This window comes from Haliaeetus leucocephalus, unplaced genomic scaffold, assembly GCF_000737465.1.
Source record: "Haliaeetus leucocephalus isolate CR32 unplaced genomic scaffold, Haliaeetus_leucocephalus-4.0 Scaffold506, whole genome shotgun sequence".
Classification (NCBI taxonomy): Eukaryota; Metazoa; Chordata; class Aves; order Accipitriformes; family Accipitridae; genus Haliaeetus; species Haliaeetus leucocephalus.
Window position 1 is genome coordinate 2910234 of NW_010972942.1, and position 19896 is coordinate 2930129.

Here is a 19896-nt window from a genome sequence, read left to right on the forward strand (position 1 = left end):
TGGCTTAAAATGATAGTTTGATGAAATAATGGTATGTGCATACTTGCTGCTGTCTTTTAATAGCGGCTTTCTGAAGCACATGGGCAACATTAATGGAAATAAGCAGAAGAAAGAAATGCCAGTATCTCTGTCCAATTCTAGTTTTATATTCTTTGTGTTTCAAGTGGATGGAGAATCTAAACCCTGCAAATGCAATGCCTGTGAACATAGTCATCGACTTTATTATGGGCAACAAGAACATGAGTGCAGAGACAATTTTTTGAAGTGACAGGCCTGGCAGGGTGAAGGAAGCACTGAAAACGTACCAACTAAAGAGATGGTAAAACAAACAAAAAACCACCACCACCACCAAAAAAAACCTCCAAAGCCAAACCTTTAAGTTGTATTCTATTAAGCTCATAATCCAGACCTAACTTTGTTGAGTTTATGTAGCTTTTGGAGAGGTCTTTCTAAGATAATCCTGAATTAAACAAACTTCAATATTTTACCTATCATGAGAACAATAAAATGTAAAGATGATAGTGGAACAGAAGCCAGAGTGGCAGGCTTACTGAAAAAGTTAACTAGCAAAGGGAAAAATAAACACAGTCAAAGTCCAATTCTGCCATCTGTGTCCCTGTTATATGATGCAATTACACAGAAGTAAAGGTGTGACTATACTTGAACTAGCTCTTTTGTAATTGCTTGGGTAATAATAGTACTGAAGATACAGTGCTGTGATTTGGCACAGACTAACCACACGTTTACATAAAGCAAGGCCTGCTTATAGATGCTACAGAAATACCCCAAATAAAGACAGCAAGCAGAGTTCAAGTGATAAAGCAAGCACTCGTACACTTTTGGGGGATGAGGAACATAAACAGCCTTTTACTCTACTGAAATTAATAGCGCTTTTTTCCATCACAGAGATGTGTTTCAAAACTCAGCAAAGGCCTCTGTAATTGTTTTAAAACCAAAAGAAAATGAGGAGAAATAGAAGAAACAGGTACGCAATAGAGAGGAAAGGCTGAAAGAAATTTTATTTCACAACACAGAAGAATTTAAGAAGGAAAGTGTACTAAAAAAAAAGAAAAGCACTGAAGGAAAACCAACACTTTAATGTACTGTAATTACTTATTCCACTATTGCCTTTTTCTGTTACATTTTATTGATGATGTTTCATGGATCATCAATAAAGTAACACTGTAAAAAGCCCTAGAATCTTAATTCCTTCTGTTGTCTGTGCTGGATTGACAGTAGTCAATGACAAAGAGGCAACCAGTTCAGCTTGAAGACTTGATGCAAGAGCAAGGGGGGGGGAAATAATTTTTAAAAGTTCAATAATAATGTATTAACTTTGAAAGGAACACCGAGTGAAACAAATGAATAAATAATTAGTTTAAGGGTAACAGTATTTTCAAAGCAAATTGAGTACTTCTGTTACCAAGAAGATAGGGCATTTGACAGCTAGTAAGACAGCGAGGCATTCAGCTTCCAAACAATAAAAGGTGAGAGTTAATATTACACTAATGAGCCACAAGCATACTGCTGGCTTGTTTTTTATTAACACTAATAAATGAGCTCATAATACTGTTCAGAAGTGGGGTTTTTTTTCTCCACACATCTCACAAAAGAATTTCAGGTGACAAGTACTATGATACATATGGTAGAAACAAACAGCTGTGGCCACAAAGATGTTTTGTTAACTGATGATTAATATATTCAGGAAGCAATCACACTATTTATTAGTAAAAGTTTACAAACATTAAAAAGTGCATAACATTTGAAACCAGCAACAACACAAAAATATATATAATATATATACTATATATAAAGAAAGTGACATCACCTCCTGTTAATAAAAGAAAACAAATCTTCTGACTTTGTGATTGGTGCTTATGTGATTGCCATGGTTTACTAGTCAGTCACTCTCTTTACTCACCTTAGTCACACAGAGGTGTGGCTGCCCCATTTCGCAGTATTCAGCCTCATGTATGGCCTTGTCTATTGGGGCAGGATGCGGGGAAGGAAATCAATCATCATAGCTACTGCAGAATAGTTTATTAATTTGTAGATATTTTAAGTAATCCCCTGGATGGACAAGCTATCCTGGTATTTCAATGAAGGTCCAGTTCGGACTGTCATTTTGGAATAGCTGAAATGGGAAAAATCCAGTCTTTTGGGTGCTAGATGCCAAGTCTCTCACTTCCCTTTCCACCTCCTAGCCAAAAGGCTGCTGTAGCAGCTTGTAGCACTTGGCTGTACCTAGTGCATCAGTAACAGGCTACTGTCTGTGCAAACTCAACAGCCTGATCAACTGAGGCAGAGGCAAGGAATAGAAAAAATAGTCCCCCTGGCTGGATCCAGCCCATGATCCACTAGTTGGACTATCCTGCAATCTAAAACTCATTCCAGAATACATAACTGGCAATAACCTATGCCAGTTATTTTCCCATGTGTAAACAAGGCCCATCGTTAACAATGTGAACCAGGAAAATCTCTAGCACCACGGAATTTGTTTGAATTTTAACCCATATAAGGTTATAAATGTATTCTTAAAATTACCATAACAATAAAATACTTGGACTAACATTTTAAAAAAATATCTCAGAGAAAGATTAAGAAATTTGAGTAAAATTAGAAAAATGGGGAAGAATAACACAGAAGATTTAATTTGAGTCTCTGATATGCAACTAACTACAGGCAAGTGGTAAAACTGTACCAAGGACACAAAACACGCTGAAGTATTCACATTAACAAATCGTTTTGAAGGCTCATCTAGTAACAAATTAGAGTGTTGCTGAGTCATTTAGGTTTAGGCATAATCAATTTAGCGGTTGACGTTTTAAATCTATCATGTGCACATCACCACATTATGCAAAAAACCAGCCCTTTCAAAACGCGTGGTAGAAAAATTCACAGTAACAGAAATATTCTTCATAAGCAGTTGAGAAGGGGCAGTGTGGAGCATCTAAGTCGTACAATACAAAAACCATTGTAAATAACAGAGCTGTAAAACAGACGCAAAGTTCTAAAAACAGTGCTTTCTTTACAGTTCTTTTAATGGGTGAACACTTTGGCCAGAGAATTTTAACCTCTGAGGATCACACAAGCCTTTGCTTAAGATATACAATTCGATCCTCTGACGTTTCAAAGGCCATTTGCTACAAGATTTACCTGTTCTACTTTCTAAAAGTGTTCCCATCAAGTAGTCATTATGAAGGGATCCATCTGATGACACTATCCCAAGAAATCAATACATGTTCAACCATTGCTAATGACAGAGGTAGAGAAAATTCTGTCTTCTGCCACAGCTTGTACCCCCATTTTTAGCATTGTGTTGAGTGGGTTCCAGCAGTGAAGACACATGCACTTTCTTTTCCACCAGCTTGCTCATGGAAACAAATTTGTTCCAGCATGCTCTTGTAGTCTGAAAACATCCAGCAGCTGCTCCAGTCGGTCAAAGTCGGATGTCAGCTTTCTTGCTTTGCTGCCTCCCCTTGGGCCTCACCGGTTTGCTCACTTGGATTTCGTTGTGCATCTCCTTCTCCTTCTATAACATACAAAAAAAGGACAAGTGATCCACCCTAAACCAAAGCGGTCTTCCTCCCAGAACCCCAACTGTTCATCCACTAGCCTCAAAAACAAAGTAAAAAGAAACTGAAACTGAAATCTTGCATTAAATATGAAACCTTTTACTAAGATAGCTATACGTTGCATCTCAAGAGACACCTTCAAAAACAAATTCCTAGCTGCAATCACCACTATTTATTCACTGTAATACTACGACAATGTAAGAGAAAAAAAAAACCCAATTAATTACACCAAGTCTGAACAGAGTTTAATATAAAGAGATGCAACTTCAGTAAAAGGAATATTGTGTTAAAGCTGTGTTTGTTCTGTGTGTGCATTTTCAGTACCATGCCCCATGGCGTTCAGTCTAGCTGTCTCACTGAAAACCACAGAACGATCTGAGGAACAGAAAAGATCTTACAGCGGCACAGGGAACAGACAACTCATAAAGCCTGTCTAAAGAAGGCTAAGAAGTGCATTGACAAGTGCTCTATTAGTACCTATATGCAAAGCATTGTATTTCACCTAACTACTAAAGACCTAACAGGTTCAGACAGCTTGAAGCTAAGTGCAAGAAAGACGCAAGTCCCTGAACAGTGGACTAGTTAGCTATAGGTACATAATAAGAAATAATGTTAGGTAAGTTAAGACATAAGTTCTCTCTTGTATCTTGCAAGGATTCTGAGTAATTTGTATTGAACTGGCTTGATACAGTAGTTAAGAGAAGAAAATTCCATGGACTAAGTTGTAAAGAGGCCTAAGTAGAGACAGTAGTGCCTCTTAACTCTAATCTATAGATCCTTAGAATAATGACAGGGTTCTCATACAGATATTTATTGTTTCCCCATTTCAAATCATACTGTACTTCTGCAGTTTTATTTCTGTTTATAGAAATAAGCATCATAAACACCTTCTCTTTTCTATATAGAAGAAATGGCACATTGCTAATGGAAAAAAAAGTTCTTTGCATTGCAAAGGACATTGCAAAAAGCTCAGACATGATAGCTGCATTTTGTGCATGCACTGAGTATTTAGGTGGCAAAATGCCTCAGAGGTTATTGGTAATTATCAAATTCAACCTGATGAAAAGTTGTGTGGAAGGCTGATTTAACCTATTAAACAGCGAGGTTTGTCCTGTTCATTAGGGGTTGAGTAATAAATAAAGATTTGTTTTGCAAGGCACTTTCTCAGAAAACTTTTTATTTCTCAGTTTTATCCCCCACATTACAAAGGATTCCATCAGGATGGATCTACATTCAATTATTTCCTATTGGACAGAAATCGCTTTTGCCCAAGTTGTCCAAACACTTTCCACAAAGCCTCCTACATTTGTTCTGATACCGCAGAAGTCCAGATGAGTGGAATCTGATTTTTTTATTCCTTTTTTCCCTGCTCCGTACTCCATTTGTTCTGACTACTAGGAAGTCTTTAATATTGCTCATACTATTTGGGCACGTCAAGCTTTTGTGAAAGAATTTTTTTTTTTTTTTTTAAAAGACAAAACTGAAGAGAGGAAAAAAAACTCCTTGCAAGGTTTTTGTGTTTAAAAGAAGAATCATCCTGGACACAAAGCCCAAACATTTCACTACCTAAATGTTAAACATAGTGCACAAAGATTCAGAGAAAGAGCACTAAGGTTGTAATATACCACTTCTTAAAAGATTTTCTCAACTCACTGAAAAAACTCACTAGTTGAAATCCATTTAATCTATAATACATTGTCACGGTACTACAGACTGTCTTTCTGCTGGCAGAGCTCTCCTACCAAAGGCCTTAAAATACACTTATGGAAATAATTTTGCTTCTAAGTTCTGAGAATCCCCAAATTGCCCAAGCACACTCTTGAACTATTCTTCCTTCAAAACCTGATGGCTATAAGCTCTTAAAAGTAAGAGTTGCAATTCTTACACAGTATTTTGAAACTAAGAGGCAATACTAAAAAGCCCCAAACCAAGTAATATACCATAAGCCATAATACAGTTGTGTTAGTTGGTAAACTAGCAACAGTTACTAGTTCTGCTAATGTATAGCTTTTAACTCATTTTTCTTCCTGTAACATTACTGACTGTTCAGTGTCTATCAGTGTTCCCAATGCTTACATGTAAAACATTTCTACCATGAACTAAAATCACTTTTAATCACAAATTTCTACAATCACTCCTTCACTCCAGTTCTGTATGACTTCAACGCCTCTACTATCGCCAGTTTTTTGTAGAAAAAACGTTACAACTTCTACAAGGAGGTCTCCTTTCCACTTCTGCACTGAATCTGCGTTCTGTGGCATATTTGCAGACAGCTAGAAAACCAGCAGCTTATTTTAGAGATTAGACTTGCAGAGACTGGTCCTCATTCTTCATTGTACTTTTTCCCTACTACTTTATTTAGCTACAATCACCTGTAAGATGATCTGACTATAAAATTTCTTAGAATTGCATTGGTTACCTTGAGAGAGTTGAGCAGATGAGCTACCTGCCAATTTCTCTACTAAAATCTTTCTTTTGCCTTCTGTCTTATGATTCCTGTTGCGTTTTCTACTTGTCAGATGTACACTGTGTTGATTTACTAAATTTAGATAAAATGGGTTGCCACAGAGTACATGGAACCTATATTTTGAAGTTTGGTAAATATATCCATTCCATAGATATTAGCAGGTTGTTAGCTTATTATGGACTAAGAATACTGGAACAGTTGTTTTGAAGGGAGAGTATTATACAGTAATTACATGTATTATATATAATTATGCAGTAAACTCTTGATTATCTGTTTTGGCTCATCAATGAGGACATGAACCAGCACTCTCTTCAGGTACCAAACAGTGCATGACAGAAAATATGTGGTCTTTGAACAAGGCCTTACTGCTTAGTGCTGTTCAAAGCTGTTCCTGTTCTTTACAGAAAATGTATCTGCAGGCTTTTCAAAGTGAATGTACTAAATATGCTTGGATAGCTTAATTTACATATGTTTTATAATAACCTCTTTTTTTTTTTAATCTGCATTATCCTACTCTGCCATTACTCCATGCAGTAGAAAGCAAATGTACTTGAACTTTTGCAGGAAAATGCATATAGCTATAATAAGAATAAAAGAAAAAGAAAAACAGAATCTAAACTTGATGTCTATATTTGTATAATTAGGTAGTACTTAGCATAACTTGTTTCACATGCACCTTGAAAGAAATAAGATGTAACCCTCATATGTGTTCTCCTCTTAAGCCTGTTAGGTGTGATGCATATCTGCATCCCGCAAGGACTAGTATATTCTGAACCAGGATTTGGAATGCAAAGTATTTTTTAGCCTCTATTTGGTTTGGAAATACATGACAGGATAATACACTAATACTTGTATGGATGATAATACAATGCATTTTCCAATATTTGTGGTTTGGAGATTTTTATCCGGCACCTAGGTGTACTAATAATGCAAAATTTAAGTATATTTTCATGGTATCTAATTCAAACTGTGTAACCTCCTGAAGAAGTATGCAGGCATTTTTGTGTATCTACTGCCTAAGGTAATTTTATGAGCAACTCTGTATGCTTTTCTGCAATGATTAAGTTAACCCAAGCTGCAAAAGAGGTCTCCAAGAAAAACTAAATAGACTCCTGAATTATGCATTTAAAATTAGGCTAACAGTTATTTAAACCACTTCCTTCACTACAGAGCTAACTGCGTGTACAAAATGCATACCAACATATATTACACGCACAAAGTCACATTCTTTTTATAGCTCACAAAAGAAGACAGTTCTGGCTTACAATCACTCCAACAGCTTAACTTAAAAAATAGGGATTGTTTAGATTTTCTAAATGGACAAGATCAAAGACAATTTTGGTAAGTGTAAATTTGAGACTGAAGAAAGTTAGAGCAAGAAGGAAGGTTGGCATTATGCATTTCAAACGCCACCTACTTTGTATTTTTCCAACATTTTACACGTATCCCCATATTAAAATAAATAGACACACCTCCACACATACTAATAAAACTTTTCTTTTTAAATAGAAAAAAAAAAAAAAGGTCCTGCCCAGCTAGAATTGCATGCATCTAGAAGCTATAGGCCCCAAATTGGCAACTGCAGAAGGAAATGACTTAGGATGTACATTTGTCTGAAAGCCAAAAAAAGAATCCCCCCTTCCAGACAGCACTACAACCCTCCAAATATCACACTGCCCACGTCTGATTGTCCAGTGATGAGACTGCCTCTCAGAACTCTTGCCATTGGCTCCAAGAAAAATATGTGCACAAACAGGGCAGCTGCTTATCAACAGTTTGTTCTTTGCCATGTTTGTTTTCTTCTGCTATTATTAAAATAAGCAGAAGACCTCTTTCCTAAGATATGAAAAGGTCTGTCAAATATCTGTAAGATCCATTCATTAACTGCCCCCCCCCCCCGTAACATGAAAATAATTACACAGCCATATTACTATTTTTATTTAATGTAAGGCCCTTCAGCATACACTGTCCCTCCTTCCTCTCAACTGAAGCTGCACAACCAACTAAAAATTTTGGTAATATTAGAGGTGAAGTAAGATTTAGGATTGCATTAGTGCTAATCACCTTAAAAGAAGGACAAAGTATCAGCAGAAAGGGGAAAGAAACAATTTATTTACCCAGAAACAAAGAGCCAAGTAAAACAAATGACAATGCATTGCTATTGCTCTGTCCTCTGGCAGATGAAAACAAAATTAATCTCCACAATAACCTTTCAAGCAGACACATGGCTTCTCCTACAGGCTTCAAAACAGAGAGCTTCCATTAAAGGATATTATGAAGAGGTGGGTCTTAATAAAGACTTCCTTATTTTCTTCCTTATACTCAATTTTCCATAAAATTTATCCTGATATGGACCCTGCCACTAGGCACTCACTGCAGAATTACTTTTTTTTTTTTTTTTCCAATAATATGTTGTACTTGCAAATAACCACCCTTCCCATTTATGAAGTCTGGGCTTCTTATTGCAGACAACCCCCGCTGATCAGAAAAAAATATTTTTTGTTGCTGCAGGACAAGGGAATAATGTGTGCACATAAACCATGTTTTGTGTACTACTCTTTTCATTTTAGTTTTAAATAAATATAATAAAAGACCAAAATGTACTCACCTGCTTTGTTTATATCAAGCTCTGATAACTTTAAGGCTAATTCACTAGAGTTCCCACCCGGAGAGGACACAAGTATGTCATGTAATGCATTTCTTCTGCCTGTTCTTCCTGAAGCAATAAAGTCTGCATATGTAGATTCCACATCAGTCATTGCTAACAAATATCCACATAGCAGTACCTGGATGGGAGAAAAAAACCCAACACTTAGATTACCAGAAAAACAGATGATGTTATGGAACAGGAATAGAAGAACTAGAGGGGTCTCACTGTGGAGTAGATTGGCTAAGCAGTAGAGCAGCAAAAGAAGATGCCTCAGTCTCAAAATTTGGAGAAATTAGGGAAGAAACAGAGTAGAAAGCAAAAAGTATGTGTGGATTTTATGCAATCTGTATTCAACAGTATTTTAAACAACTTCATTTTTCATACTTCATAAAGTGCTAGTGAGTACTTTATAAAAGCAATGACCTCAGCAACATAATTTCTTTATAGAGATGTCTCTGCTTTTAATATTAGCTGGGAAGTAGGAGGTAGGTAGGGGGTGGAACAAAGTTCTTTTCTGCATAAAAAGCAGAGCGTAAGGAATAAGAAAGTACGAATCAGTAATGCTTTTGCATGCAGAACACTGTGCTCATACACAGGCACAGCTATGTTTTCTGTATTTTCCTTTCTGTTAGTATGATTAGTTTTGGCATTGTATATAGATGTCTTCAGACTCAACTAATTTATTTTGGTGTGGTAGTTGCACCAAAGCGAATACATTACCATCAAGTCACTGAAACAAGTGGAGACATGCTAACAGAGCAAGCAGAATTAGCTAAATGCTAATGCAGAGGTTAGAAAGCAGTGCTCTGTAAGCTAGATATAAACTCAGAACTTATTTTCATTAGAAAATAATTATTTCTCCTGTTACTATGGAATAATGTGATGATGTGCATTAATGTAAGATCTGCCAAAGATACAAGGAGACTCCTATTTCAACCTCAGTAAAAGAAAGATTTGCATCCCTGCTGGAATATCTGCTGTATCTGCTATAGATTGAATGCGTTAGGATTTTTTTTTCTTTTTCTTAAGTTACAGAATTGTAACCAGAGACAGGGGGAAGGGGGGAAGCACTTTCTCTTGCTGATCACACTGCTTTTACTGTAGTTCCATTTGTACTCATCTAAGGTCTCCTGCAAAAAGCTAGGCTACCACGCTTCAAATGGAGCTTCCCTCATGCTTTATGTTTGGATGTAGTAGGGGAATCAGGGAAGCTTTCTGCTAGAGCAGTAGTCCAAAGAAAAGCAGCCCTGGGGAACCACTAAATAAAACCAGCACCCCCCACAGTTGTATGCTTCTTTCATTTCTAAGCATTATTTCTGTGGTTTAGCATACTGCAGAGAGAGGACATGGGCATAAGAGCAACACTGCACAGTTGCATACAGTGAGAAGCTTTAGCTATTTTTACTAAAGCAGGTGAAACTTGAAACTTCATATTTGCATAGAGCTTACAAATCTTTTTAATCAGTTCCTACTGCAGTTGCTGGACACTGAAGAAGCCCCTAAAGTCATCACAAACACTAACAGCAGCAAAAGATTCAGCTTTCTCTCTTTAAATAAAAAGAAAAAAACCCTCATTTTTTGTAAACACTTTTTATTTTAAACACAGATACATTAAAGACAACAGCCAACCCTACCCCACCCTCAACTCTGAATAACTTCACAAGTCCTGTCCATTCTTCATCTTCATTCTAGTCCTCACCTCCCCAACTTCAGTTAGCTGTATGAGGGTGTACATATGATCTGTCTGAGAAGCCAAGAAAAGGGTTCTATGCCATATTTTATTTAGTCTAAATATAACTATATCAAGTATCATTGCAAGACTGACTGACTTAAAAAGAAGTTCATTGCTACAAGCTTTGGTGTCCCATGCCAAATGCTGAATGGCTGACAGGATAATTTTACTCCTATGAACAACCACTGTGAAACAGGAAACTGCTTTTAAGAAAACAAAAAAACCAAACCAAACCAAAATACAACACAACACCCTCCCACCCCCAAACCAAAAAAACAACCACAAAACCTAACAGCAAACACCTACGGAATGGAAAGAGGTCAGCATTGACTGAAAGCCTGCCTGACACATAAAATACTGTAGTGCTTCTCAATTAACAAATGGTTTCATGAGCATGAAAGCATGTGCATTTCTTCCCGTGAAGTGCCCACTTCTTGAAACACTGTAAGAATATTGAAGCAAATGAGAAGTCTACCATTTGTTCTTCGCCCAAGGTGCAGATATCACAATGCCAAATATATCAACCATGTAGTAATGAAGCATGTAACTTGCAAAGGTGAAGGGGAACAGTGAGGACAGTTGTGATACAGCACAAGTTTTCAGACTTATCTGACCTGTTCACTGAAGAGTATCATCCAGCAAGATCAGAAAATAAAAGATTTTAAGTGAAACTTACATGAGTTTTATTTGTTCATGCCTGTTATTGCAACTGGCGTGTAGAAAAGGAAGTGCAAAACCTCAAAGTAATAAATGCACAGGCTTGGATTTTGCCATTAGTGTAGCACCAGTCCAAAGTCATCATAGCTATCACTCCTGTGAAGACACTAACTTTGTTTTAGCATAGAAAAAACACCACAGAGAAGAATAGCCTTTTGTTACTTTGGAAGCTGCGTATCAGTGCCTCAGGAACAGAATAAGCAGAGAAGACTATGACTGAAGTGGAACAAGCTATGGGGCTGTAAGGCTGGCAAAATGAGCAATGTTGTACTCCATGAGCAATTCCCTGGACTGTACAAACTGCACTCCACAGAATACTCTTCTGTAAGATTATACTGTTCTTGAAACATTCCATAAAACATGGAGAGCACCAGGGGAAATCTCAAGCTTATTTAATTTTAGCTATGAAACAAGCTATAAAGCCATAGGAAAATGTGCTTGTGGAGAGCTTTATTTTAAATGTTCATTTTCTATAGGCTCAATATGGCATTACTAACAACATTCTGATCAAAAAAGAATGTTACCAAACACACATTTATTAACACTTCTAAGTTTTCCTGTCTGCATCTTCTCCTAAATATCAAACACCATTCTGTTTTGTATTGGCATTATCTTGAGACATTACTGCATAAATATGGAACTCCACTGACATCACCCGAGAGCTCTCCTTCCAATGAATGGCTCAGTGCCCAGCAGTCTGTACTTATTCACTGAACCAGTCATTAAGGAATTACCATTCACTCAAAACCCCCTTTTTTTCCTTCAGTCTTTCTGGAAAGAGTGGAATTTGCTAATAATTCTGTGAAATATAATTGGAATTTCCTAACTAATTGTATTAACAGATATTCCTGTGTTAAAGATTGTGGTTGCAATCCCTCTAGTTCTACTAACTTTTTTTTTATAGTTGCAAAACCAGTACTCTGCTACATGGTATTAAACCGAAAGAAGGTGGCTGCAAACCTCACTGCTGCTGCCAACTGAACCAGCAAACTAAAGCAAGCAGTTCTGTGAGCCTAAGGACTAATGAAACCAGCTGTCACAAGATTGGATCCCTTGCTAACTGCTAAGATACTATCCCATCTGAAGTCTCCTCCCAGCTGTGCTTTGTCTTTCCCCCCATGTAGAGTCACTTTGCCTGGTAATGGGTTTGAGTTTGCAGTACAGCCCTGGGGATTTTCATATGGCATCTTTCCTTTCCTCAGCTTCTCAGTTTCATAAAACCTCTAGAAATGTGGGTATCTTAGATTTCTGTCTCTTTCACTTCCCAACTCCTTCCTCCCAAAGAAAGATGTGCTGAAAATTAGTTGAAAGCACTTAAAAAATTATGGAGGATGAGGAAGGTAGATAGGCATAGTTGCTATCTTGGATTTTAGCCAGCGTCACAAGACATCTCTGTATTATTAATGAATATTCTGGATAATATCTACTGCTACACCTGCAAAAGGCCTACTTCTATATTCTGTGCAAATGAAGAAGTTTTACAGAGAATGCAGGAGGAGAAAAGAAGGATGACAACAACAGTGTAATTTAATAGGTACAGAAAGAATCAGTATTTCTGTTTTCAGAAAGTTCCTGGAATACTCCTTGATCCCCATAATCTAATTTCTGTGTTAAATTTTCCATTTCCATGCTATATATAACAAATCTTATCCCCCAAGTTTCTGAAGGTAACTGTCAAATTTCTACAACTGTTTTCCTTCTTCTACGTACTTCGGTTTTATTGAAAGAGCTCTTAAGAAAACCCTAAAAAGTTAGTGGTGGCTTCACAAATGAAATACCAATTTGACTGCATTCCATAATCACTTAGTGATTATGATTCTGTAATCATTTAGTACAAGTGTTACACAGTGCCATTGTTCTCAAGAGCTTGGAAGTGAACGTATATAAATTATGTGGCATACCAGCATGAATTAAAAATCAGTGTCTATAGAGTTTATGGGCTAGAAGTACCTAGGTTTGTTGAATTTAGCCTGTTTGAAGGACTAGCTACCTAAAAGAAGCCCAAACACATTTAAAGTACCTTCACTAATTAGTATTTATTATTATTTTAAAAGGAAGACAGGATAAGAACGGGCACTTGACACATGGCTTGTCTGTGGGATTTGGCATATGTTGTTGGCTAGCACAGGAGAGCTGCCATTTTCTTGGCAAACCTGCAGTGTAAGACTTAAGAGATACAATCCTTCAACGTTTACTCCCCCTCTTTCTCCATATATGCTTAATGATGGCATTGAATAAGGGATTTTCAAATAAAACTCTCCCAGGCTTTGGCTGCTAAATGTTGTATCACGATCAGCACATTATTTAAATATAATTATCTATATTCAGCTTTCATAAGGGAACAAAAAAAAAAAGAGAACTTGTCATTTAATAGCATGTCTGTTTTAAAGATGGTGTATAATTATGCTTTTAAAATAAATTTTCGTTCCAAATCTAGCCTTAGCTTAGAGATAGGGCTCTTTCCAGTGAGGAGATAGCTCTATTCTACAGCAACCTGTACCTAGATTCCCACTTCATGCATGGAATGCTATACTGAAAGCAGAAACAGAGGAACAATTTAACAACAGTATACTTCTTCCACAAGAGATTATATCTGTTGTGCTGTACAATAGTATTGCTTTTGCACAGCCACAGATGAGCAAGAAAATATCATTAACTCTTCAAAGCCAGTTAAAGGAAATATAACTGTCCATGCCAGCTAGCGAGCTGGACAGTATTTCAACCTGCACTTTGGAAATCCCTTACGTAGTCTTGTCTGTGTGATGTTTCCATAGTGACTACCTCTATAAAATAGTAATGTAGAACAGGTCACTTACCTTTTTGATGGTTAATGTGTTTTTACTATGAACATAGTATACATAGTACTCCTAGTACTAATAAGATCTTTATGGAAATTAGTGGGCAATTCAACTGGTTAAACAATGAAACAGAAAAAAGAAAATGACTACCTGAGATATTTTTTTTAAACCAGAAAAAAATTAAGAAGCTGTTTTAAATCTGCATAAAAATTGCACTATGGTGTTGGATATCCTTCAGCTCATAACCTATATAAAGAGATCATTCACTAAGACAGTTAATAGGTTCTCCTTCTGCGTTATCTAAGTTATATATTTTACCTAAAGAGATCTACAGAACTAAAAGCCAAATAGTTAAATTCTTACTATGTCCTTGCTCAGGCAAATTTCGTTATGCCCATGACCATAAGGAATTGGTCTCTCATCTACCACTTAATTTCAGTTCACAAATTCAGTTTTATCTTCCACTATTCCATAAAAATGGGCAGTGAAATAAAAGCAGCAAATAAAAAAAAGCAAACATAATCCATGAAGTAATACTACAGGGACCTTGGTTCTCTGTCATTCCCACAGACAACTATTGAGGTTATTGGAAGTAATTATAAATAACAATAAATGTTTTGATATTTTGAAATTAACACCCTATGCAGGAAACAAATCACAACGTTTAAGTATTCACATGGGGACTCTTATGTTAGGGAACGGAAGAGGGTGAGCTACTATCTACCACCACTAGTCGCTGCTCATCCTAAAGAGAATACCGAATGGTAAACAAAACGTGTTTGAGAAAAGAGGCATCTATTGCTGTGTGACTTTTTTACTTGCAGTTGGTGAATGGACCTCTTGGCTTCTGAAGGGAAGGGGGGAGTTAAAGCATCACTTTTCAAGATGCTCTTATACTCTCTATGAACAACTACATCCATTGCTATAATACCTCATAAGCGTAAAGATGGATAAGTGCCTCAAGCAAGATGGGAGCTGTCAAGCTCATCATGTGACACCCATCTGGCAGCTCTGCTGAGCATTCCCACATCCATCTGAGTTCTGGGAAGGTTGATGTTATAGGGTTCTGGGAGCTATGCAGCACTGCAGTTTATTTGCTTAGAATGGTGTGGTGCTCCAAATCAAGGAGCAGGGTTAACACAATACTGAACAAACACAATGTTTTGTTCAAAAGGAATACTTTGAGCCTTTGAGGAAAGCCTGTCCACTGGGCCTCTATATGGCAATCCAGCAGCACTCCTTTCAGAACAGAGGGATAACACAAGAGGAAAGTCCAGAGAAGAATATGAAGGCACAAAATACACCCCTCAACAGGAAAGAGGAGCTCTTCCTCAACTGCTGGATTACTGGAAAAGCCCAGTCTATTGAGGATTCACAACAGACTGGCAGCTTGGAAATGCTTTGCACAAAAAAGAAAAGACTTTCTGCAGAAGTGTAGAGTAGGTGTCTGCTTAGCATCAGGATGTTTAGTAGAGAGAAGGGGGGGAAGTTTTGTGGGCTTTGCTCATGAAGCATCTCTGTATCTTCCTAACCTTGCCCTTAATTCAGGATTCATGCTATAAGCAATTTTGTTCTCTCAGACACTCTTGTCAACAAGGGCCACCCTGCACAGCCAGCACTTTAAACATAATTCTCATTAGAAAACATAGCTGAGTCTCTGACATCTATTCTTTAGAGAACTTTTTATAAGCACTGTAGTGACTATTTTTGTAACAGCTATGTCTCCTCTGTTGTATGTATTGCTACATACAACAGCATGTATATGGCTTTATGGGAAAAAAAAAAAAGAACAAAACACTGAACAGTCATGATCAGTAGTCTGCAAACTTTTTGGGCCAAACTGCTGTGAGCCACTGTAATCCTTATAGACAACTTTCAACTGAAAAAAATTATAGGTTTAGCCAACTTTTAACCGAAGGCCTAATAGCAAAATAGTTCTATGAATTACCTGCAGACCAATATGAGCCTTCTAAACAATCAGCAGTACAAAGACGATAATGTGGAAGCCACTCAGATAAAGGGCTTTCTATTAAACAGATTTCCAATTTTGGGCAGAAGCTTAATGCTATGGAAGGGGCTAAGAATGAGATTAATTGGACTAATTTTAAATGCCTCTATACACATATGTAGGTAGGTACCTATATGAGGTGATTCATCTGATCCATATTAAGCATTTGTTTTAGAATGAATGCAACTAATACCTTCAATGTGCTTATCTCTTCCTACTGAATAGAAAAACAAGTCTAGAAGGTGAGCAGAGATCTTTGTTATACATGCATTAAGTTAGGTGACGTTAGTCCTACTCTAGATGTCCTAAAAGGATTCTGGTCCATTGAATTTTTAAATTCAGCATATATAAAATGCTTATCCACATAAGACCTATTCCCTTCAAGATGTTCCCCCCTCCCCCGGAGATACACATCTTGCTAGATATTATTTTACTAGTATTAATGCTTTCAAGGTCAAAGCAAAAAAAGACTTCATTCTCATAAAAAAAAAAACCCAACCCAAAAGGTGGCACACAGACAGTATGCAGTACATTGTCGTGTACTTTTCCAGTTAAATGGGAACCAGCTGTGTTTTTTAAGAAATAGCTCCATGGTGCAAGGCGACGTCCATTCATTTATAAGGGCTGAAATACTCAGCTGAACTATAGATTTGAATGGCTAAATATCCCTAAGTAATTTATTATAGTTGCTGCAATTCCTAACAGTGAACCATGAAACTAACATGAAGATTCACGATCTTTAGCTAGTTACAAGCCAAGAAACTTAGACCATCTCTTCCATATTAATATCTGTCCAATCTGATAAAATACATAGCTTTTTTATGCTAGGGTAAGAACTAATGCGAGTCTTGCTCTTCATCGTTTTAAAATATCAGTAAAGGTAATGGCTAGCAAGAAGGTATTAGCTAGCACTGCCAAGATTTATCTATGCATGTGCTGGGTTGGGATAATATGATGGAATTACAAAACCACAATATGGGCGTGAAGAATTAGAATTCAGGTAGGGAGACAGCATCCAAAAAGGTACTCTGTCTGGAGGACAAGACCAGGAAGAAAAAAAGCAGATGGAGATGGGGAGCGTCATGGTTTAACCCCAGCCAGCAACTAAGCACCACACAGTCACTCGCTCACTCTCTTCCTCCCCCACCCAGTGGGATGGGGGAGGGAACTGAGAGAAGAACTAAAACTCATGGGTTGAGATAAGAACGGTTTAACTGAAGAGAAAAGAAGAAACTAATAATACTAATAAAATGACAATAGTAATAATAAAGGGATTGGAATATACAAGTGATGCACAATGCAATTGCTCACCACTCCCCAACCAATGCCCAGTTAGTTCCTGAGTGGCGATCCCCTCATCCCCACTCCCCCCCAGTTTATATACTGGGCATGATGTCACATGGTGTGGAATACCCCATTGGCCAGTTTGGGTCAGCTGCCCTGGCTGTGTCCCCTCCCAACTCCTTGTGCCCCTCCAGCCTTCTTGTTGGCTGGGCATGAGAAGCTGAAAAATCCTTGACTTTTAGTCCAAACATTACTTAGCAACAACTGAAAACATCAGTGTTATCAATAATCTTCTCATACCTAACTCAAAAACACAGCACTGTACCAGCTATGAGGAAGACAATTAACTCTATCCCAGCTGAAACCAGGACAGGAGGAAGCAGCAATTGCCTTAGAGAACCGAGAGTTAAGTTGGAAAAAACAGTTAAGCTTGTACAAGCAGAAAGATAGCTTCTAGTGTGGTAGACCCCTCCAGCTGCTCTACCAAGAGGTACCAGCTGGGCTGACTTGACTCAAGGACTTCACACAGGGCCGTTGATTTGAATGAGGGGTTTGGCTCACTGAAAAGACATTTTATGGGGCAGGGGGAAACCTCAGACATCTTACAATGGAACGATAACCTGGTCAGGTGCTTGACAACATTTTATACTAATTCTTTGTATGGCATCTTTCTATTTACTAGTCACTAAAAAGACTGCTTTTAACATTGTGGAGCCTATTTACTAAGAAAACGGGTATCACTTTCTTCCTCCTGGAGGATTCCATCTTAAATATTTTAATTTTCCATTCTTAGAATACAGAGTATTTCCACCACTTACTGCTGAACCAAGATCTAACACAATTATGGTGCATAACAAAAACCATGGACATGGTTTAGTGGGAATGGTTGACAGTTGGACTCAATCTTAAAGGTCTTTTCCAACCTAAACAATTCTATGATTCTATACACTGTTTCCAGGCAATACTCATATCATTACAATACCCATTTTCATCTGAAAATGCAATGCATGAGGTTGTCTTAGAAGACCTGTCTTATCTCACTGCAAGAGATTTAGCTTAATAGAATAATCCTTCCTATTACACTGCTCCCATTCCCAAGGTAACTAAAGTTTGCATTTTGTGATGTTCTGCATTCTGACAATTTGATTGATATGTTTACAGCATCTACAACAGCAGTTTGTAGATAACAAAAGCATTTCAAAGGGAAAGCATGCAGTCAGAACAGCAAAAAGAAAATGTCTAGATAACAGTATCATGACAGCATTTAAAACTTAGCCTATACATTTATCCTCTGTGGACAGAAGGATGCACCAGCATTTTCATAAGGTTTCTTCCAGACCCATTTGCTAGGATCCTTCAATATTTCAGTACAACATGTAGCCTAGCTACCAAGTATTCAAGATATCTAAATGCTCCACAGTTTACCTATCCTTAAACTCTTCCTTAGTATTTAAAAAACAACTGTCCAGCTTCCAAGACACTTTCCTCAAATCTTTAAGACATCCAAAGCTAATAGACAGATGCAACAAATTCAGCAGTTTCTGGTGGAATAGCTCAAGTGTCTGCATGTGACTACCTTTTGAAATGATGCAGCCATGACTCATCATGAAAGTATGTGTTGCAGCACCCAGAACAGAAGAGTTTGAGCTTATTACTGTTTCTTCTCAGGCGGTAGCAAAAACAGTGCTGGAAGGAAGGGATTTGCCTTTTTGGATAGCAAGATCATCCACAACTGTATGTTACCAAATATTAAATACTGGTTCCTACGTTTCCTTTTAATAAAATCAATTACCTCTTGCAAAACCAAAGCTTCTATAGTATAGTGTGCTTCTGTTAAGATGTCACATTTCACATGCAAGCTTGGGGTTTGCTAAGAATACACCCAATGACACCATACTTTCCAGTATTTGCAAAGATAAATACCACTGGGCCAGCCTGGAGACCTGTGAACATGAGACAAGCAGCTTTTTAATAATGTAAGTATTTGAACCTCTTTGTACCTCAACACATTAATCAGTATTTCATTCATGGTATATTTGGACAACTTTTTGGCTCGTCAATAATAAATTAACTTTTCCATGCAATTTTCTCCTGTGGCAGGCATTTAACATCTACTTTACATTTGAATTAGTCTTCCCAGCCACCAGACATTCTGCCTTTCTTTTAATTACTATCTAGAAGCTACAAAACAAGCACAATTTGGCTAACAGTATTTCAGTTTTTGTAACTTAAAAGCAGTTCAATTTATTATACCTCACATGATAAATTCATATTTTATATTGCATATCATTTCACTTTGGTTTCTCTTAGTCTCAGCCTTACATTTTTCAAGGTTTCCATCATTTTTGCATTCTGTTCCCATGTGTACACCGACTACTTTAGAGTCTAAGGACTGCCTGGCTCTGTTGCTACGCAACAGCATAGCCTACTTAGGGCTTCTTGAAATAATCGTCTCAAATGTGCTTTTTTTCAAAGACTTGTTTCCAGCAGGAATACTTTACTCTTTCTTTATAATGGACCACTGATATTATTACCACCATAGTAGACAGTGGTCACCTGGGAAATTTTGGTAGCTACTTAATATGACAAACAATGTTACTGCTTGCAAAATTCAGGACATACCTCCTGCATTAGCACCGGAAGGTAAATATCTAAAATACTGCTG

The 19896-nt window shown here is 37.3% G+C and overlaps 1 protein-coding gene across 2 annotated transcripts in view; it reads right to left on the reverse strand.

Moving 5' to 3' along the window:
• Positions 1-995: 995 nt before the first annotated feature.
• Positions 996-19896, reverse strand: part of PKIA (protein kinase (cAMP-dependent, catalytic) inhibitor alpha) — a 45342-nt gene continuing 26441 nt past the window's right edge. For both annotated transcript variants that reach the window (XM_010575864.1, XM_010575865.1), the window contains exons 2-3: positions 8651-8828; positions 996-3532 (exon numbers count right to left, since the gene is read on the reverse strand). In XM_010575864.1, coding sequence (XP_010574166.1) covers positions 3453-3532; positions 8651-8801 — 231 coding nt within the window. In that variant the 5' untranslated portion in view covers positions 8802-8828 and the 3' untranslated portion in view covers positions 996-3452. The remainder of the gene's footprint in view (positions 3533-8650; positions 8829-19896) is intronic.